The sequence below is a fragment of the Branchiostoma lanceolatum genome, chromosome 2 (assembly GCF_035083965.1).
Source record: "Branchiostoma lanceolatum isolate klBraLanc5 chromosome 2, klBraLanc5.hap2, whole genome shotgun sequence".
Taxonomy (NCBI): Eukaryota; Metazoa; Chordata; class Leptocardii; order Amphioxiformes; family Branchiostomatidae; genus Branchiostoma; species Branchiostoma lanceolatum.
In genome coordinates, this window is record NC_089723.1 from 5,006,881 (window position 1) to 5,029,801 (window position 22,921).

General features: G+C 41.3%; 1 protein-coding gene across 1 annotated transcript in view; it reads right to left on the reverse strand.

Annotated features, from left to right (window-relative positions):
• LOC136426544 (microtubule-associated protein 1B-like) overlaps positions 1-22,921 on the reverse strand; it is a 49,836-nt gene that overhangs the window by 6,273 nt on the left and 20,642 nt on the right. The window contains exons 3-4 of the mRNA XM_066415209.1: positions 20,591-20,689; positions 469-6,824 (exon numbers count right to left, since the gene is read on the reverse strand). Of these exons, the coding sequence (XP_066271306.1) occupies positions 469-6,824; positions 20,591-20,689 (6,455 nt within the window). The remainder of the gene's footprint in view (positions 1-468; positions 6,825-20,590; positions 20,690-22,921) is intronic.

A 22,921-nucleotide genomic window follows, 5' to 3' on the forward strand; every position in this document is an offset into this window, starting at 1 on the left:
TTGTTTTCAAGATGGAAGATTGAAAAAAGTCCCAACAATGTTTAATGAATAAGATACATGCCCTGCTTTGTAATTTTTCTGCCATGTTAGTTGAAGTAATCCATCCAGTATTTGCAATGATTGAAATATGCTTAACAAATAAAGCATTTTGTACAGTACATCAGCATATACCAAAAAGTGGTACTGGATTTATGTAATCACAAAACACTTAATCATGTTCAGTGCAATATCACAAGCTAACAATACCCATTTGCCCAAGAATGTACAGTACAAGGAAGAGGTATTTATATGAACACAGGCATGTTCTTAAAAAAGGCCAAACTACATTGGTTGTTGAATAAAAATCCATCCTTTTAAAATGGACATGAATAAGGTCAGAATTGAATTGTGGTGATAAGCCTATAGAAAATTAGCCTATATCTTAACTTCAAACTGTAGGCAGCATTATGACAATCAATAATGACCCACCTCCTCAAGTCCCTCCTCATCAGAAGATGCCTCATGCTTCTGATCATCAAACTCTTCTGTCTCTGGTGTAACAGGGGACATGCTTGGTTCATGCTGTTCCAGGTAGCTTGTCGGCGGTGCTGACTTAGATTCTTCTGCTTGTTCAAGCATTATTTCCTGGGTTGCGGCCCAAACTGCATCCCCTACAATGGCAGAAGCAGCGACTCCAGCATCAACCTTCACTGTTGTTTTGGTCTCCTCGATAGTTGGTGATTTTTGTGGTGGTCTTTCTTCCTTGACACCTGGAAGCTGCTTCTCTAGAGTGCTGACACTCTGTGGTGGTTCAGGTGCTTCCATAGAAACTGGGGCTTGCATTTCGTCTGCAGAAACAAGCTTAACTTCAGCCATTTCTACTGGTGGCATGAATTCTTCCTCTTTCTTTGCAGCCTCTTCTGTCTCTCCTGCTTCAGTTTCCATGGGCTCAGGACTTTCCTCCTCAGTGTCCATGGGTTCTGGAGATTCTCCGTCTTCTATTTCCATTGGCATTGGCTGAACTCGAGACACTGCTTCTACTTCTTCTGCTGTGACCACCTCCTGGTGGTCCAGATGGGCAGCCTCAACCTCAATCTCTGCTAGCTGCTCAACCTCTACAAGTGCAGTTATAACAGCAGCAACAGTTTCGAATTCCACCTCAGTTTCTTCTGGCTGTTCTTCAGTTTCTTCTGCCTCTTCCGTTTTTACACCTTCAAGAGCTGTGACAACTTCTGCAGCAGTTTTTAGGTCTACCTCTGTTTCCGTTGGCTCTTCAGTTTTTGTACCTTCAAGGGCTGTAACAACCTCTGCAGCTGTCTTGAGGTCCACCTCAGTTTCTTCTGGCTGTTCTTCAGTTTCTTCTTCCTCCTCCGTTTTTACACCTTCAAGAGCTGTGACAACTTCTGCAGCTGTTTTCAGGTCTATCTCAGTTTCTTCTGGCTGTTCTTCTGGCTGTTCTTCAGTTTCTTCTGCTTTCTCCAATTTTACAACTTCAAGAGCTGTGACAACTTCTGCAGCTGTTTTCAGGTCTATCTCAGTTTCTTCTGGCTGTTCTTCAGTTTCTTCTGCCTCTTCCGTTTTTACACCTTCAAGAGCTGTGACAACTTCTGCAGCTGTTTTCAGGTCTATCTCAGTTTCTTCTGGCTGTTCTTCAGTTTCTTCTGCCTCTTCCGTTTTTACACCTTCAAGAGCTGTGACAACTTCTGCAGCTGTCTTGAGGTCTACCTCTGTTTCTGTTGGCTCTTCCGTTTTTACACTTTCAAGGGCTGTAACAACCTCTGCAGCTGTTTTCAAGTCCACCTCAGTTTCTTCTGGCTGTTCGCCAGTTTCTTCTTCCTCCTCCGTTTTTACACCTTCAAGAGCTGTAACAACCTCTGCAGCAGTCTTAAGGTCTACCTCAGTTTCTTCTGGCTCCTCATCCTCAGGTTTTACACCTTCCAGTGCTGTAACAACCTCTGCAGCTGTTTTAAGGTCCACTTCAGCTTCTGCCGGATGTTCCACTTCAGGTTCTTCTGGTTCCTCAGTTTTTACACCTTCCAGTGCTGTAACAACCTCTGCAGCTGTCTTTAGGTCTACCTCTGTTTCCGTTGGTTCCTCAGTTTTTGTAACTTCAAGGGCTGTAACAACTTCTACAGCTGTTTTTAGATCAACTTCAGTTTCTTCTGGCTCCTCAGTTTTTACACCTTCAAGGGCTGTGACAACTTCTGCAGCTGTCTTTAGGTCTACTTCAGTTTCTTCTGGCTCCTCGGTTTTTGCACCTTCAAGAGCTGTAACCACTTCTACAGCAGTCTTCAAATCTACCTCAGTTGGCTCGCCTGCTTCTGTTTTTTCTGGTTCCTCAGTTTTTACACCTTCAAGAGCTGTAACAACCTCTGCAGCAGTCTTAAGGTCCACCTCAGTTTCTTCAGGCTCCTCATCCTCAGCTTTTACACCTTCAAGAGCTGTAACAACCTCTGCAGCTGTCTTAAGATCTACCTCAGTTTCTACCGACTCATCTGCTTCAGTTTCTTCTGGCTCATCAGTTTTTGAACCTTCAAGAGCTGTAACAACTTCAACAGCCGTTTTGAATTCTACCTCGGTTTCAACTGGATGCTCTTTTTGTGCGTCTTCGAGGGCTGTGACAACTTCAGCAGCAGTCTTAAAGTCAACATCAACTTCTTCAGGATGCTCCTTCTTTATGTCTTCCAAGGCAGTCATGACATTGGCAGCTGTCTCAAGTGTTACCTGTTCATCATCAGCCTCTTGCTCCTCCTCTTTATCAGCATCTGTAGGCACTTCTTCAGCTACCTCTTCTGATGGTTGAATGTCTACCAGTGATGTCATAACTTCAGCAGCAGTTTGCAGTTCCACTTTGGGTTCTGACTCAACGTCCCTCTGCGTCTCTATCACAGCTGTCATCACCTCTGCCGCAGCTTTCAAGTCGACCTCTGGCTCTGGCTCGAACTGTTTCTCTGCCTCAATAAGACTTGTGACCACCTCAGCGGCAGGCTTCAGGTCTAACATAGGTTCAGGTGATTCTGTAGATGCCTCCTGTTCCTGTTGTTTTTCTGCCTCTATAAGGGCTGTAGCAACCTCAGCAACAGGTTTGATATCTACTTTTGTTTCCCCTTCCTCCTCTTGTTGTTGCATTTCTGTAAACGTTGTCATTACTTCAGCTGCTGTCTTCAAACCAACGTCTACCTCAGGTTCCTCTTCCATTTTGGATGCGACAAGAGATGTAACCACTTCGCCAGCAGTCTTCAGGTCAACCTCTGCCACCTCTTCTTGCACATTCTGAGAATCAACCAGGGCAGTTGAAACTTCAGCTGCAGTCTTGAATTCCACATCTGCGACAGGACTCTGTTCTTTCTCTGCATCAATCAAAGCAAACGTGACTTCTGCCGCTGTTTGGAAGTCAACTGCAGTCTGAGGTTCAGGCTCTTCAGATGAAGGTTCTTGTTGTTTTTCTGTATCTACCAGAGCTGTTACTACCTCTGCTGCTGCTTTCAACTTGTCCTCAGCTTCATCTTCTTCTGCTGCTTCCTCCTCCACCTTCTCAACAACCTCTTCTGTCTCATGTTTTTCCTGTACTGAGATCTCCACTGTCATGGTCACCTCAGTGACATCTTCCTTCTTTGTTGGTTCTTCCGTTGCCTCAGGAGTTTTAGCCATTGTCTCTGGAGACTTTGCTATCTCTGCAAGCTCTGTTTCATCTTCTTCCTCAAGATCTTCAAGCAATTTCATTTTATCAGTAGTTGGAGTTTCTTTTTCCTCGCCATCACTATCTCCTCCATCTTCAATTTCAATAGCAACCGGTGCAGCATATTCTGGAGCAGCAGATGGGCTAACATCGTTCAGTGTTTCCCATTTAGCAAGGTACAGTGCATCAGCATCAGATGTTTCTGCTTCGTAAGTCTTCATTGTAGGAGGTGCTGACTTGATTGGCTCAAAGTCCTGCACCTGTTCAATCGGGGAGATGTCGATGTCCTCAGGCTTTGGTTTAGGGGATTCAAGTGTCTCCTTGTGTTCTTTTTCAGGTGATTCGGCCATTTCAGCTGCTGGTGACACTGCCTCCTCTGTAACAGGCGTCTTCTCCTCTGTTACAGGTGTTCTGTCCTCAGCCACTGGAGTCCTGTCCTCAGAAACTGGAGTTGTCTCATCCTCTTCTTCTTCTTCATCTTCTTCTTCTTTGTCTTCACTTTCTTTTCCATGGCCTTGTTCTGGCTGATCTCTAGATGGGATGCTGAAGGGAATTCCTTCCAATTCATCAGCAACATCAAGTGCAATTGGTGCAAATGCAGCATCTGCAGTTTCCATGGTGATAATTTCAGGAGATGAGAGAGGAGAAGGAGACTCCTTGTCTTCTGGTGACTTGGCTGGCTCTGGTGATTTGGCCTCTTTCTCTGTTTGTGAGGAGGCTAGGGGCTCCGCAGAGTCGACTATTTCATAGTTTGCTTCCTCATCTGGAGATCCTACCTCCCCATTCTGCTCATCCTCTGCTGGAGCACCAAGGGCTTCATCCTCTGAGACTTCTTTTCCATTAGCCTCTTCCCCTGATGTCAGCTCTGTTGATTCTGGCCGACGACCTTCCTCGGGCAGGCCTGAATCTTCAGGAGTTCCCTTCTCTTCATCTGGCTCTCCCTTTTGCATCACATCGCTAATCTCAGGTGAGGTCTCTATATCAGCCTCATGGCCCTCCCCCTCTCTTTCATATCCTGGAGATGACTCTTCTTCCATCTCTTGATCTGATTCCTCTTCGCCCTCTGCCTCAGCTTCAATGCTGGTGGGAAGCACAAGAGCAGTTGGAGTTATACCTTCCTCCTCCTCATCTTCCACTTCTTCATCTTCCTCCTCATCTTCATCAGGTTCATCAGGACCTTCTGTAGTGGTTGTGTTTGTGGCAGTTTCAGCTTCCTCAAATTCTCGAAGATCTTCTTGCTCTTCTTCTTTCTCCTGCGCTTCCTCTTCATCTTGGACCACCTTTTCTTCCTCTTTCTCAACAGCTTCTTCAATGATTTCAGCTGGCACATTGTTCTCCTCTTGCTCAATTATTTGTACAGGCTCTTCATCAGGAGATGGCTTACCTTCAAGTTCCTCTGCACCCTTTTCTTTTTCTTCTTCTGTAGTAGGTGGCTCCTCTTCCTCTGCGGGGATCTGAGCTTCCGTCTCTTCTTTTGCTTCCTCGGCAACTTCCACCTCAGCTGCCTCTTCTGTTCGTTGTTGTTCAAACTCAGCGGTAAGGTCCTCTGGAGGAGTAAACGCTGGTTCTTGTTTGGGTGGTGTAGGCTCTGGCGGAGCAGCTGCAGCTTCGTCAGCTGCCACAGCAATAATCGTAGTTCCTGTGGCTGCTGCAATGGCACCAGTTGCTACTAGAGCAGCAGCAACATCTTTCTTTGCAGTCTTCTTTTTCTCCTTTGGTTTTGCTGCTTTCTTCTTAGGAGCAGCAGGCTTTGGCTTTGCCTTAGGTGTTGGCCTTTCTTCAGCTTTCTCTGTTACCTTTTTCTCAGCCTTTTTTTCTGTCTTTTCTTTTTTCTCTTGAATCTTTTTCTCTGATACTTTCCTTTTCTTAGGCTTGGTTTGATCTGTAAGGATTTTCTGGGTGGCATGTGGATGTTTCAGGAAATCCAAGTGTTTTAATCTATCAAGACCTTCAAAGATTTTACTCTGTGGAGCATTGCCAGGGAAGAGAACCCTAACAATCTTCTCGGTAGGATTAGCAGGATGCCACACTAGTAGAGCAGCTATAGACGTCAGGTCAGGAATAGGAATGTCAACATCTTTACCGGAAACTTTCACACCAATTTTCGCATTGCTAAATTTCTTTGCATTGTTGCTCCACTGGTGTAGCATCTCCTTAACCTCTTTACTGTCTTTTGATGGGTTGAGTATGTACATGTCCAGTTTGCCAACACCCACTTTGTTGAAGAGTGTCAGTGGCTCTGATTTAGAGTCTGTTCTCATGCAATGGTGGGGTTTTATATCCAGTAGCTTCAGATTCTCCAGGGTGTCACAGCCAAGGTCCCTGCTGGTTAGGACCATGGAGTCTCCGTTGTTAGCTTTTGTCTTGTCAGGGGCATTGAAGTAAAACACTCCCAGTTCGGGAGACTTTACTTTACTCAGCCAGTCATTGTATTCGTCTGTGCCAGGACTGGGTTCCCCAAGGTCTCTCTCAGCCACTTTCCTCTGCAAGAAGCTGTTCATACCGGGTAGACTGTCAGTCCCCGCGTGTGTCATCATGACAGCATCTATTCTATCCAAGTGCCGCACAAGCTTCCAGAAGCAGGCTTTCCGGGACGAGCCACCGTTTACTAGGATGTTGAAGCCATTTACAGCAAAGAAAGCAGCATCTCCCTTCCCGGCAGGGAATACATACAGCGATGGCTTACTGATCTTGAGGAACCCGCTTGCCTTAGCAGGCTCCAGCAGATTAAAAGGCGTTTCCAGATTGGTAGTGTCAATCAGGTAACAACCAAAGTCCTCAGTGCTCTCAATGTCACAATCGTCCTGTTTGGGGTTCAGTTGAATCTCTATCTGTTGCTCTAATGATTTTGTAGCACACAACGTTCCTTTGAAATCTCCCTCGGGCGCACAGCTTACAGTTAAGCAGGGTCGGCTTCCCATGGACGTGAGCGCAGTGGAGACGTCGGGATCCTTGCACAAGTCGATAAGATCAAGGAGGGAGAAGGCTCCGTCTTGCAGGACCCAGTCTCCACTGTTCTCCGCTGCTTTGCCTCCAAAGACCAGGTGCTTGTGCCTGTCCTGGTGGGTCAGCATGTTTTTCACCTCGGACTTGACTGTGTCCAAGATGGGGTTCAGCAGGAGGACTGCCTCCATGTTGTCGCTGCTGTGTTGTAGGGTTTGCTGGCCTGGTGAAAGCAAGAGGAAAAGATGTCAGACACAAATTCACATCAGTCATATTATATTAACAACATGATTAACAACGTAGCTTTCAAAATGGGTATCCAACATGAAAAAAGAAAATAGCAAACAACCTGCGGATACATTTTTAAATCAAAATGCTTTCACCTTATTTGTGCTGTAGGTTCACATTTTTACTCAATGTGTCTGAAATGAATCCGTTTTACTCAATAAAAAGACTTTGGTTAGTTCTTGGTCAAATTTGTAAAGAAAAGCTGCATTTTAACCGCTTCTCTCCTATGTTAAGACAATGAATCATTTTATCAATGCATTTTTACTCAATAAAGTACTTAGTTTTTGGTCAAATTTGTAAAGACAAGCTGCATTTGAATTGCTTTTCTTTCAGGCTAAAAATCTTGTGAGTATGAAAATTGCAAAGAAATTTGCAAGCAATTTCCAACGAACAAGATATAGCAACAGCCATCTCTATGGTACAAGGTGGGACGGTACTTTCCAAAAATCGTTACCATCTTGGTGCTAAACTCATTCCACACTTCCATGTACATGGCACCAGGTGCCACTCCCATCGTCTGAAAGCAGGTGGTGCATTTGGCGCCACTATAGATTATCAATAGATAATGTAATGAATAATGTCCACAACTGACCCTGCACAGAAACGTGACACGATAAACTGTAAACCCTGTTCCATTATTGTTCATTACGCCTGTTTTATGTGACTTTTGCCAGTCGTATATTAAGAGTCGACATCCTGAAAATATTGGTTTAGCTGCAGATTTCATCAAATTATGTAGCTCTTATGAGAAAGATATCCTATTACCCGATCCTATGGAGTAATGGTGAATGCAAGGTAATGCTAGGGAGACAATAAGAGGGGATGAGAGAGGTTGGCATAATGACCTAAAAGTGTACAATGGACAGATTGGATGGGGAGCGAAATTGGATGTGATGACCTGAAACACTGCTTCAGGTCCCTGGTGGTGGAATTTAATTTTGTCTTACCAGGACATATTCCTGAAAGACTCAGACAAACAAGATTTGCAATCAACTCTAATGGTTTGTACCAGGATTGTACATGTCACTGGATCCAAATGCTCTTAGATTTCCAAGAAAATTAACCTTAAGTTTGCTCAAGACTTCTGATAATAATAGATAACATCTTGAAGGCTAATTGCAAGTACATTTTTCTCTTCAAGGAATGTGGAATTTCCTCTGTAATTTTCAGCATTCTTACTTATCAGTTTTGAACAGCTATATCATAATGGTGAATGGAGGCACCTATCAAGCGCTATTTGTTACATACAATGTAAATGAAATCCCTAGGGTCTTTCTATTCTTACAAAAGAAATTGGGACTGGGAGTGGTTGGGACAATTTTGTTTGCACAGCTCCCTGTCATCTCACTGCTTGAAAAAATCATTTCTCCGACAACATAATGTGTGCGTTTTAGACACCGCTCCAGTGAGCTCATCCTCTTAATGGAGCTTTCTACGCCGCACAAAAATGTTCCAACATGCACTAAGTGCGGAATGCACTTGACAGTCAATTTCAGTGCAGCCATGGCTACGATTTTCACCCAGACGTAATGCATTGATTTCCAACCTGTCATATGGCAGACTCATGCGACACATGCATTAAAACCCGCCAGGAGAATTGACAAAGGACCATTAGCACAGCAGCAGACTGGAAAGCAAACATATTAGTTCCCGGCTAATTCATGCCCGTCACCCCGCTGAGTTCAAGTGCAAGTCAGGGGTAGGCTTGCATGTCGGCAACTGCTGCCTGCAACAACATTACGCCATTGAATTAAGGCAGCACCAATGCCATACACTGTTTAATGGAGTCCAACCTATTTTTTTTTTTTTTGACAAATGAATTCTCAGCTATGAAAGATTGACCTTATTAGATAAGGCTTCCCAATGAAAGTGGGTGCTAGGAAACTGTTGAAACTGTATCTTTTCATTTTGGGTAAGGTTGCATGTCAGCAAATGCAACAACATTACGCCTTTAAATTAAGGCAGCACCAATGTCATACACTGTTTAATGGAGTCAAACCCATTTTTTGTTTTTTGACAAATGAAAGCTATGAAAGATTGACCAATTAGGCTTCCTGATGAAATTGGGTGCTAGGAAACTGTTGAAACTTTATCCAGCAATCTTTTCATTTTGGGTAAGGTTGCATATAATTATTTAAGGGACCACCAAAAGTGGTCACATTGGCCAGGTGGTCCTTATGCAGAGGTGGCCAATTGTACAGGTTTGACTGCACACTGTATTGAACAATCCGCTGCACCAGTCCCAGTGGTGTGTTGGGAGTGCATCGATGACCTGAAGCCCCTTAATGAAGATTGACTGGATCATCAATACCTTCAAAAGGATCCGCAGAACAGCTAATAAATTGGTTGGAATCAACCAGAGAGTGCATTGACCTGATTCTGTCCTTTATTCTAGAACACTCTGATGTATGGAGCGCCTTAAAGTGTTTCAAACGCGGGGTAAGATGCGTGAAAACCTCAATTAAGGACGAGACCCAAAGGAACACTTGCACATTATTGCCTGATTCTTCCTGGAAGACCTAACGTTAATACGTGGAAGACGTTAAAGTAATGTTCTAGAGCAAGAAAATTGTATGACTGTGCTCCCGAAGGTATTTAAGCTGATGAAGAAGAATATATGGGTGCCATGTATCAGTAGAAATGTTCAGCCAGTTTTTGCAAGAGACAAGTTTCTTTTGGTCACATCATCCCAGTAAACCTTTTTTTCCATGCACACCCTGGTATAGTCAATCTCCAAACTACATTAAGGATGGTATTAGCAAGATTAAACTTTTCGTCCAACACTGTAAGAGAAATTGGGACCTCCCCCAAATTACCTGTTTTTTATGCTTAGCCTATTGGAAGGAGCGTGGGTGTATGATTGTGGGAAATTATAACGAAGCTAGCTGAACTAATCCCCTAGAAATGGATTAATCCCTTTGCTGCTGAGATAGCCTTTTGGCAGCTTTCGTGTATTGATTATGGGGATTGGCAGTATGGGGGAACGCTAAGTAAAATAAATGAGAAGGGCTTTTTCCACTCAGAACCTGTCCCTTCGTCCCAGGACGGAAATTTCCTTGTTGGGAAGGAAAAAAAAAAAATTACCCCATCCATCCAAAAATCTTGACTCCATGGCACGAAATTGATAAAAATTCATTTTTGTCAGCTTAAAATGACAGATTTAACAACAAAATTTAACGACATGGTCTCCCAAATAATGAGTGGGATGGAAAAAAATCTAAATCTGGAATCAGCCCTGGTAAAATTAATGTAGGGTGACAGGATAGGATGCTGGAAAAAGCATCAGATGGGCTGGTTTGCTTTAAACAAGGAACTTGCTGCATGCCTGGCTGGACACTGTAAATTAAAAGGCATGATGGATTTTATGAAAATGTAGGTCATCAACCCAATGCATTTATAACCATCATTGATCATGATATATTGCAGTTTTCTTGACAGTATGTCACAGGACTGGTTGCGTAAACTACTGGGAGGTCAAATCTAAAATTGCCACTGGGCTCAGTGTACCAAATTGAAGATTTTTACCATTTTGAAAAATGACTGTTTTAACAAGTTAGCATATCAACCCAATGCATTTTATAACCATCACTGATCATGATATATTGCAGTTTTCTTGATGGTATGTCACAGGACTGGTTGCATAACCTACTGGGTGGTCAAATTTCAAAAGAGTAAAAAAGAACAATACCAAACCAGTCTTGCTTTGCCCAATTGAAGATGTTTATGCTATTAAAAAAGGCTGTTTTGACTTACATGCCTTCATCACTGGTATTATGGTAAGCGAAATTTTTTCTGATTTTAGAGGGAAAAGTCTCCTATGCCGTGCACAAAGAGACCTGTATCTGTATCTGTATCTATATAGCCGGTACAACCGCCATTAGGCATAACACACCAGCTTCGCAGGCACGCAGCACAGCAGCAGCTGATTATATTACACCGGACGGTCTGTTACACCTAGTCTTTGCATAGACCTACATGCGAATTTTGCCAGTCTAACCTAGCCTCCTTTGCAGGCTTTCCTGGCAGTGCCGCCGTTTATTTTTGGAGGGAGCGCTGATTCGCAATTTTCAACATTTCTCGGCCAGGTTCTTTTGCTGGGGAAATTGTATTGCTGCCCTTTAACCAATCTAATACTGTCATCAGGTATTGCCAATAGAATTTCAGATGAACTGTAAAGTAGATTTAGATGGCACCACAAGGTAGATACATCACTCACAATCAACAACCAGAACAAATATCATCTCCCATATATCAAGAATACAACAAGCAAGGCATTCATTTTTAAAGCCCCCGTCACAAATAAGAAATTCAGCTCGGCCGACGTGTTGGAGAGCTTCAAATGTGCATTTTCGGCCGAAGTCCGGCCGACGCCATGTCGATTACGTGGGCTTCGGGCGATTTTTAGAAATAAAAGTTGATCCAAATATTGGCCTTTTACCAGGTTAGTCCATACTGACTTCGTCCATGTGTAAGACATGGTACCATCTCATGGGGGATTTTTAGTTTTTAGTGTTCGACGGACGTCGCCTGAGATTTTCTTTGGAAAATACGGTCGACGCCAGGTGATTTTGAGATACGGCAAGCTTCGGGTGATCTACAAAGTCGGCCGACGCTCACATGAATTGTGACGCCGGCTTAAGGGTCATATAACAGCAAGGGCTTCAATTGAATGTTCTCAACTTTTTTGTACATGTGGCTGCATTGATATAACGTTAGGTATCCACTTATTTGAATAACCCTATTTTGTGCTCAAGGTAGTAAAAATATATTACCCTCAAGTGTTAACATAGCATTCAAACAATCAACAAGATATTCTAAAAGTGCAACAAGCTCTGTACGGATGTCATGAATATTTTACACAGTTTTTTAAGAACATGTGGCTTACTGATATAGGTATCCACCAATTTGAATAACCCTATTTTGTGCTCAAGGTAGTAAAAATATATTCCCCTCAAGTGTCAGCATAGTATTCAAACAATCAACAAGATATTCTAAAAGTGCAACAAGCTCTGTACTGATATTATTAATAATTTAGACACTTTTCCCAGAGGGAGGCTTGTGATGGTTATTGGTATATGCAGCTGTCTTTGCAGTCTGTCTACAGCTATATGCCAGACGCCATTCTTCAAGTATTACAAACATGAGCTGCATGATAAGTACTCTGGGGCTTATTTTTTCCCGAATATGAAATGTTCAATGCACAGGTGGTAAGGAAATTTAACATAAGTGAATGATGATAAACATTTAAATATTCATTATCGTTAGTGGGGAAATTGATAAATTTGTCGCACATGGGGCCATGGGGGTACTTAGTGCAGCAAAAGGTTTGACCAACATGGCACCTGTATGGTAATGAATTTCCTATTACTGAAAGAGTGATAACGAACTAAAATACAAACTAGAAGAGTCAACCGTTAGAAGTCAAATTTCTCTATTCTCCAGGCAGATTTTGTATAATGTTTTTCTAGGCATTTTTATCCGGATTTTTATTTTGTCAGGTTTTCTTTTTTGGCTGGGAGACAAAAAGAAAAATATAGAAAGCCTAAAAAATGTCCAAAACCCTAAGCCAGAGCCTAACCTCTGCTTGGAGAATACAAATTTCCAGTAATTTCTGTAACATGTCGAAACTGAGATGAAAATCTGCTGTGCCAAACACTTTCTTTTATCGACTGCCTTAAAATTACATTCTACAGAATTTTTCTCTCCATTGAACAGCAAGATAATCAGGTAATGTCATTTCTACAGCCTCTTTAAATTCACATTTTAGGCTTCTTCAGAAAAAGGCAGAATTCAAGCTTGCTAAGTGAATGGACAAATGCGCACAAGTGCACAAAATCTCTGTAACCACCGGTTCTTCATCAATAACGAAACAAAAAAGCCAGCCACACACAAGGCAAAACTAGTCGGTGTGGCCTCGAATAAAATTCTAAACCGGAACTATGCGGCTACAGCGTCTTTTTGAAGATGTCGTGTGAGTGTGTACGGTTGGCTTGAGGTTGTCCACTACTATTTGCCTAAAGAAAAAAAAAAAACAGTAACTGTTGCACCGACCAAACCCCCTCGCTGCACTTAAATTGAATTGACACACAAGCTGGGCTGACCCCAGTAGGACATAATGATTGACGCCTGAATGATTTGCAACAGCATTACTGAAGGGGTGCCAGCCGATATTGCAGGGGGAAAGCTTTCAGGCCATTCTGGGGAGGAGCCAAAAGGTGATTTCCCTTGGGAGGGTTGACAGGAAATAATCCTGCCAAAGTTCGGAAAATGGTTGGAGCTTTCTCTTTGACAAACAGGTTATATAGATTTTGAGATCTGTCAGAATTTTTACTCTAATTCTAACTTTTTTAAAGCATGAATTAGCAAGTTTTGGTTAGTGATGATATACAATGTAATACAATACAATGCAATAGAAAGCAGTAAGCAAGCATTTCACTGTCCAAATCCTTTTACTCTTTCATACCCTGCAATTAACTTATTTAGTACCTAACATTTCTGAGTCGTGTCAACTGAAAACATATTCAGTGATTTTGCATTGCACCATTTACCCTTAATTTAAACAAAATAGAAATAGACAATGACAGAATTATTATTTCTTGATATTCAGCAATTTAGTGTTTTTATGCACAGAATGGTCATTGGGGATTGGAGCACCAACAGTTCAATATAAGAAACTGGGCGAATGCCAACTTGTTTCCCCTGTATGCCCAATATTCCACCCACGTCTCTGCATACATGAATACATGAGGGAAAATAGAAATTCATCAAACAACTGGAAAACTATCAATAATGAAATATGACGAATGGTTGCCACATGCTATAGTCTGATAACAGCACTCCAAAGTTATGTAAAAATAGAAAGTCGTTCATAAATTGGAAGCTAAATGTTCCAAATATCCAGTAACAACATACAAGAAACTGTGATCACATTTCTGAGAATGTGCCTGTAGCAGTGCCAGAAAAGGGAAATAAACTTATGTCAAAGTTTCAACTAGTTAGAAGTAAGAGGTTTTTCTGGAGACAGAAAGACCAACTTAGACTACAACTATGTAGAATATGAGTGCTGTAACAGGCCTTGAATGTTTGAACATCACAATTATAGAGCACTTGATCAAGTGCTGTCAAGTACACATAGATTTATTTCCTTGTTCTCAATCACTTTAAAGGCAAAATAAAATTTCACAAAAACGTTCACTCCACCCCCCCCCAAACTGCGTACCAAGAAACAGACCCCTTGACTTTATATTCATCTTAATTTTTAGGCCCTGTGTGATCTCAAATCCAACAACAACTTGACTTGATGTAGCTTCATCAGATACCTTGATAAGCAAACCCCAAGAGAGCTGGGACAAAAAAAAATCACTCCCCAAAACTCTATGTCATATAGTGCAGACTTTCACGTCAGACTTTCTGTTTGGTTTTCAGAGTCATTATCTGAAATATGTGAACCAACGACTTGAATTGATATGGCTCTATCAGCCCCTTTATGAGCAAACGCCAGACTGAGTGCTTCTCAAATCTTTAAGTAAAAACCAAGCAAAAGGTCAAGATGAAAACAGAGAGAGAAAAAAAATGTCACTCCCCAAAAACTGTATGAATCATTTTGTAGACTTTTCCCTCATACTTTCTTTTCACATTGGTTTCCAGAGTCAGCATTCATGAAACAACATGTTGAATTGATAGGGCTCTATCAGCCCCTTGATGACACAGAAGGCACAGAACCAGGGACTTGGACAGGAGCCAAGTGACACAAGCTGGGAACAACCCCTGATGGTTCTGAACAGGAAAAGCCTTTTCTGTAATGAGTCATACATCAACAGCAGCAGACTAATTTGGAAGCTGATTGTGTGGGGAAGGGTGATGGACCGACGTCTGCTTTCATTACACTACCTCAATTACTGACTTTTGCAATGCATGGGGCCGTTGGAGGGGTTTCAAGTTTCCATGAACATGTTGATGTGCCTCCTGCCCCTTGGTAATGTCTGCCTAAGAGGGGTTACCTGGCAACAGGAATCCCCCAAACGGAGCCCCTTTCAAAATTGTGTGGGGAAGGACGATGGACTGATGTCTGCTTTCAACATACTACCTCAAGTACGGACTTTTACATTGAGTGGGACTGTCGAAGGGCTTTCCATGAACAAGTTGGTGTGCCTCCTGCACCTTGGTAATGTCTGCCTAAAAGGGCACCTAGCCACAGAAGTTCCCCAAACAGAGCCCCATTTATTGGAAGGCTTTGTAATTCCTGGATTTAGACTGGGAAGACATTGTAGTAGCTTCCTAGAGGTTTGATGAGGCTAAAACGTATGGGTTTCATGGTAGAAGAAGGCAAATGTGCCGGAATAAATGCCAGACAAGATATTTCTGATAATCAAACTCTCCTTGATTTAGACTGGATAAACATTGCAAAGGCTGATTTTCCTGAAGTTTAAATAGGCTTTTGTTCCATGGCAGAACAAGGCAAGTATAGCAGAAAAAATGCCATACAAGATCTATTTGATACTCAAACCTAGGCAAGGTTTGTGATTGGTATTTGTCTATGTTAAGGGCAATTTTGTGGAACCTTCATTAAAATTTCATGGGTTTCCCGGGAAGATATTGTGAAGAAAACCTGTTGCCACAAGTCCACTAATTGACCCAAATGACTTTTTATGGGCAGGAAGCACTTAGAATGCTTACTCAAGTTGTAACTTTAAGGGCCAAACAAGTTTTATTTTGTCTGAAATGCAAGAGGCCATCTCTCTAAGGTAAAATTGCAGCAAAACAAGTTCACCTTAAAATGACATCTGTCCTTGGTGCTGAATGCCTTCACATGAACATCTGGATATTTTACACTTATTCTATCTTTGCAGATATGTTTTTTCCAAGAAACTATGGACATAATGTTACATAAAGATTTCCAAATGTTCATATGATAGCATTCAGCACCAAGGACAGGGATGGTTTTAGACTTTTTTGACAGTTGGAATTTTCATTGGAAAGATGGCTTCTTGGATTCATACTCATAACAATCATTCATTTGTTTTTTCTTTCCGACCTCTGTAGTGCCTATTGACACATAAGGCAGAAAGTTTCCATGCAGTTTCAGTAACATGGTAAGTTTCAAAGGGAGGGGTTGCCACCACGTCCCCTCATAGTAATCATGTTGAACACAAGTTTTTCCAAACTTTGCCATCTGAAACAATTTCATCGTGCTTTTAAGTGCTCTGCAACTTCCATGACTAATGATCACATCCTCCAATTAATCTCCTCTCCCACATGTCAGACTGGCCTAAGTCCAATAGTTAAGCTACCATTGCTTTTCCCATTATCTTAGCCATGAAAGTGAAAAATCGTTGCTCTATCTGATCAAAAATTGATGTGCGTTTTTACAGCTACAGGGAGAGTCGTGACCACAGGAAAAAATGGATTTATTGAGGATTATGGTTCCGCTAATGGGTTTATGTTTCTTCCACATTGGATTACTGGCAGACTGGGGGGGAAATCCTTTTGTCAGAATGAGGAATTGAAAGTGTGGAAAGTTAGTCTCTTTTGTCTTATGCAAAAACTCCCCAAAGTCCAATTATGCCAACAAGTTAAAGCCAAAAGGGTTGAACTTTGGGAAGTGGAGAAAAAGCTGTTCAAAACTTTTTGATGGATATCAACATTTAGACAGTTTTACTTTGTTTAATGGTTAAAATTGATCCGCCAGGTTATATAAATCTGCCACTTTGAAAAACAGTAAGTGCAGCACACACCAGGTAGGCACAGTTTAGATATACAGGGAACATTGGGTTGGAGATCTGTCTGGACATATTTTTTCAGGGTGGCAGAATTATGTACCCTGGTGGAGTTATGTTAGTAGCTGTGTGTATAGAAACTCAGATAAACATTCCTAGTTTGGGGTCACAAAAGAGCATGTTAAATCTTCAGGTTACGAGTTACACTTAGAAACAAACACTTTTGAAATCAATGAAGTCACTATCATAAATTACTCTTTACACCATAAATATGTATCATTAAATCAAAGTTGATGGAAAACCGATAACTTGTCAAAGTATTGCAGGTATCATTTTGCAATGTAGACACATTGTCTACATCAGCTTTCACTTTTAATAGGACTGTCGTCTGTCATCTAACGACTCCCCAGAGCAGAACTTGCCCATCAAAGTCTTAACGATCTGCTCTAAGTACTCTCATGAGTGTAAATTTGGGACATGTGAACTTTCGATGCACTCAACCCGGTCACGACTTGGGTGAACTGAATGGAAATGGGGGATTTGTCCTTTTGGCACCCAATCATTATACAAGTCTAAAACATTAAAAGATTTATGGGTGCATAAAAAGTCTAGATTGAAAGAGAGATTTGATTGTTTCTATGCTGATCCCTAGATTATGACTGTTACATCATAATGGTTATAGGTCAAAATCATGCTCAATGCTGAGATATCTATCAGACAAGCTGGAAGAAAAAAAAACTTTTGGAAATTCTTCTTAACGTTACAGCAGATTTGCAACTCAGAACCGTATGGATAACACAGACATAGTCAAATTGATGGTTAAAAAGAACCACACATTCTTGTAACATGAAGGGTTTTTAGATATGGATTTTAAGGTGTGATATAATTCTTTGGTGTGATATAGCCAGCCGTTGCTATATTTGGCTGCAAAGCTGGTGTGTCAAAATGAAGGGTGGTTATATCAGCTGAACAATTTAGATTTTACGCCAAAAAGCAGTTACTCAAGCAACAATTAATTTTGGAAGTCAGATTTTAGTAGGAAAGAATGTGATGTAAAGCCTGGTAATAAACTTGGACCCAGGCCGGTGGGCACAGACTTGAAGACACACCAAGACAAACAAACAAACAAACAAGCAAATAAACAAAAAAAACTTAAAACAATTCCTCCATTTTTACGCAGGTAAAAACGAACTACTGTTCTAGAAAAATGATAGATTTTTAAGTGCCGTAAAAATGCTAGATAAATATCCTTTCATTCATTCATTTTCTTTAAACCTGTGCCCTCATATAATACCAGAAAATATAAAAACAAATTGAGACAATGTTTTATGGTGGGATATGGGGGTGATATAGCCATAAACCATAATTTATTGGCTGTTGAGATCCTGCGATTGCTGTATTCTAGGCAGGTCACATTTAATGTTCTGCACCAGTGAGCATTACCAAAACACATTTCAACTCCTGTCATCACAGGTTTTCCAAATCCCCCTTTCCCCCAAAGACCAAACCCGGGCTGAAAAGTGCATTTGTTGAATGGGCCACATGTCATCAATGTTTCATGAGGACGCCTTCTGTGAGTCAGTCTCCGCAGAGAAATGGCTGAATGCCTTTTGGTTCACGGATGTACAAGGCATGAGGTCAGTTGGCAAGCGTACTGTTGGGAGTAAACATTGAACAGTTTGCTGTAACCAGGAGGGAATGTGTGCGCTGTCTACTTTAGCTTGAACTTGACCTCTACGAGGACAGAGGCTAGTAAAGGGTTTTATGAGATTATCATGAGAGGTACTAAAAGGGTTTCCCAGATACACATTGTACAAGGGACGTGGTCAGTTACCTTATTTTCTTAGTAAACACCATAATTGGAGAGTTTGATCGAGGGGATGTGTGTGCTGTCTACGTTGAACTTGAACTTGACCTCTATGAGGACAGAGGTCAAGGGTTTAATGAGATTGTTACCAAGAGCCTTGGCCATTGCAGATTTGTATCGAATTACACATTGATTTGTTTGACAATTATTACTAGGTAATAGAGAAATTAAAGTAAATGTATGTGACATGTATTGTGTCTACTTTGGCTTGTACTTGATCTATATGATGACTCAGAGGCCAGGTCAGGGTTTTCAAGGGATTATCCCTTCTCAGTATTGTGTTTTTTCTCTCTTTTCAGAAGTGTATTTGACATTAAGGCAATAGATTATGATGATGAAATTCAGAGAGTAACAGCTGTTATATACTGTCTCATAATACAAGAAAATTTGCTTAAGCATGGGAGCTTCCAGAAAAAAATTGTGTCTGGATGCTGCAAATGTTGCCATCAATGAAAACACACAAGACAAGAACTCAGCAACCTCAATGAGTACCATGGAGAATAACACTTCTCGGGCATCAATGCTTCAACCATGCTCATACACAGACTGCAAATCAGACTGTTTAGACACAACAGATGCTACTGCATGGATGCAACAATGGGGTCTCTTGAGACCAAAACTGCCAACAGTGACTTTTGCAAACACTTCAAATGAAGATGTGTCTGTCAGTCTGGATCTAATCCCCACAGAATGGTTCACAGGCAATTGCTGATTGAGATGCACTTAAAATAACTACTTAACCATCTGCTCCACCCTTTGACTCATGCCATGACCTTGGAATAGTTAGGATCAGAAGTGCTGGTAGATCACAAAAGACTTTCTTAAATGGACCTGAAATCCCAAATGTGCCTGCTTCAAAGTCTTACGTTGTACTCCATGAAAGGGGTTTGTATAATTGCTTTTACACTCAATTAGATAATTTATGACAATTGACCTTGGACTAGCCAGGATCAGAAGTGCGGGGACGTCACACAAGACTTTCTTAAATGGATCTGAGATCCCAACTGTGCCTGCTCCAATGTCTTACTCCATGAAAGGGGTCTTTATAATTGCTTTACATTGAATCAGATAATGCTGGTAGATCACAGAAGACTTTCTTAAATGGATCTGAGATCCCAACTGTGCCTGCTCCTATTGAACTCTATTGAACTATTCCATGAAAGGGGTTTGCATATACATTGAATCAGAGAATGGTCAGATTACAGATTTGAGAGAAAGACTGAAATGGCTGCTAACAGTCACATGTTTTTTTGAGGGGGGGTCTTTCCCTAATTGGCATGCAGATCTCCATGAAATTTTTCAAGAATAGCTGCTTTTGTCTTCGTGGGTGGACCTTTCTTCTCTCCAATCTGGTTATCGACAGCTCAAACAACAGTGGCGAAACAACATTCTAAATCCTAACTGCATGGCCCCCAGAGCCTTTTCCCTTTTAAGAGATAATGGCGCTTTGTGACATGCAGAGCGAAAAATGCGCCTCTGACCCCTTCAAACCAAACATCCTGGTTACCAGCAATCCGACAGAGTGGAAAACCATGTTCAGAACCGGAGAGGAAATGACCTTGACCCGGAAACTGTCCATGTTTGGAACACACAGATGGAACCTACAGTTCTAAATGTCCAAATATGGTTGTCACAATGTAGTGCAGTTGTACAAATGAAGTAAACTTCAAATATAGCCATCACCAGGCTAAAACTCAACTGTATGAAGTGAATTACTCAAATTATTGAGACTTACACCTTCAATTCCAAGGTGCCAACTTAAGTGGCATAGCAACAGAGATGGTCTCACAAATCCATTATAGACTTTCAATAAGCAAATGATGGTAAACTTTACAGATACTGAAGGCAATAAGCTTTCAACTTAAGTAATAAGAATGATATTTAATGTAATTCTGAATCATCCACAACTTGACCTTCTTTGTAGCAATGATGTATCAAATTTCATAAAAGCCATCACACCACTCAACAAATCATATTCATGCATCCCTACAGTTTCATACCTTGCTCATGATATATCAGTTAGATATACCCCATTCGTTAAAATATGATTTGCTTAATGAAACTGTCCATGAATTTCTACGAGTTCAAGACTGTTTAAAACCCAGAAGTGCATCTCACCTTGAATGTCATCTGAGACTGAAGGCTTCTGGGACATCATGTCCTTCAGGGCGGTACTGACGTCTTCCTTCATGGCAGGGTTGGGCCATGCCTTAATACCTGTCAAGACAAGAAATATGCATCTTAATATCTGTCAAGACAAGAAATAGGCATCTTGATACCGGTCAAGACAAGAAATACACGTCTTAATGTCAGGTGTCAAGACAAGAAATACACATCTTAATGTCAGGTGTCAAGACAAGAAATACACATCTTAATATAGGTCAAGAAAAGAAATCTGACACTTCTCAATACCTGTCAAGACAAGAAATACACTTCTCAATACCTGTCAAGCAAGAAATGCACTTCTTAATACCTTTCAAGCAAGAAATGCACTTCTTAACACCTGTCAAGACAAGAAATACACTTCTTAATACCTGTCATACAAGAAATACACTTCTTAATGTCAGGTATCTAGACAAGAAATACATTTGTACATGTCTTAATGTCAGGTGTTGAGACAAGAAATACTTGTACAAGAAAAATGCACAATCATGTCTGAAATGATATGTACCTGAGAAAAAAAGACACAATACATTCTGCTATCTTAATCCTACTAAAGCCCCCCACTCACTAGACCTGCGGCACGCTGGCGGCATTGCTGCATCCTAAACTGGATTTGTGTTACCCTTGACTTTATAATGGGAATATCATTCCAAAAGTACAAGTATGACAAAAAAGACAACAAAACACACAAATCTTTAAAAGATTTATTTTTTGTTTATGACATTCGTTGAGTGCTTTGTCAATTCGATCGGCGACGACGCCAGCGTGCCGCGGGTCCAGTGAGAGAGGAGTTTAACTTGATGTTCATATAGTATGACTTTTTTGGCAGATATTCTAATTCCTATTGTCTGAAACACTGATGAAATTTCAATGTGCTCTCATTGTTCTGAGGACTTGTAAAACCTTGAAGTGTGCCTCACCATGCCTTAAGACATGTCAAGACATTTAAGACACATGCATGTATTGGATGGCCCACCACCTCCATGTCCGTGATGATGAACGATCCTAACTCAGGAATACTGGACCGGAGGTGCGAATTCAGGGATTTTTGCTTGATTTCTTGGCCCCCAACAATAAATGTCCATGTACAGTACAGTCACCAGCCCCTCCCATTGCTATATTTGGCTATTTCTGTAGCCTTAATAAGTCTGCTATGTTGCAGGGAAAAAATGGAGCAAATCATGTGAACAGTTGACCCCCAAAAGACAACTGAAATTACATTTCACTAAAATTTGCACTGACAGATACACATTTTTTTTAATCCAACCTGAAGCATTTTCTTACAAATGCAGTATTGAATCAATCATCATATTTCTGGGGAAATATAAATTAAGGGTTATTGCAGAAGATGACAATACCTATCATGTAGCATATATTCCACTGCACAAATAGGATCATGCTCTACAATTTATGAGATTCAATGTGACATCTTTATCCCCAGTCTGCATTTTGATGAATCCCTCTTATCTATTTTCCAGCAATGACATTCCCCCAAAGGGCTCAATTAAGAAAAAAATAGCAATGACATATTCCAGACAAGCTTTGGAAAAAAGGAGGGGCTCTGGTGAATTTTACCTCCATTAAAAGCTAGACTATTAGTGTCAGTAGGTATAATCCCCATAGGATAATGTGAGTCACCAATTTTTCTATGGGGATTAGGAGCCACCATAGCAGGTGTTTGGTGGGGGGGGGGGCAAGGTGAGGAAAGTGGGGTAATCTTAAGTCTTTTGCAATGATTTTTATGGACTGGTATATCTGAAATGTTTTACCTTTGATTATCAACTAAGAATTTGTGACCATGGGCTTGTATCCGAGGGGTTTCCCCCCAGTAACGTGAGTCACCATTTTTTCTATGGGGATTATAAGCCAACATAGCAGGTTTTTGGTCTTGATGTGTGTGGGTGTGTGGGGGAGGGGGTATCTGAGTCCTCTGCAATGATTTTTGCCCCCATAGAAATCCACTTTTTATGGACTTGTGAAATGTTAATCTTTTTACCTTTGTGGTTATCTACTGGCAATTTGTGAACATGGGTTTTCATGCAAGGGGTTTCTCCTCCCAAGTTCTGTGTCTCAACATATTTGTACCACAGGGGTTTCTCTTTGCAAATTCAGAGCTCAGGGGCCCAACTATCTTTGAAAAATGATGCACATCATAAAAATTGCAGCTTGTGGGATGACTTTAATTTGCCATCATTAGCTCAATGTCTGAGGGGAGTATGGGGGTGGGTTGCCTTACTTAAGACTCAATTGACTTGAACAACCTCAGACATTTTCAAAATTTCAGTC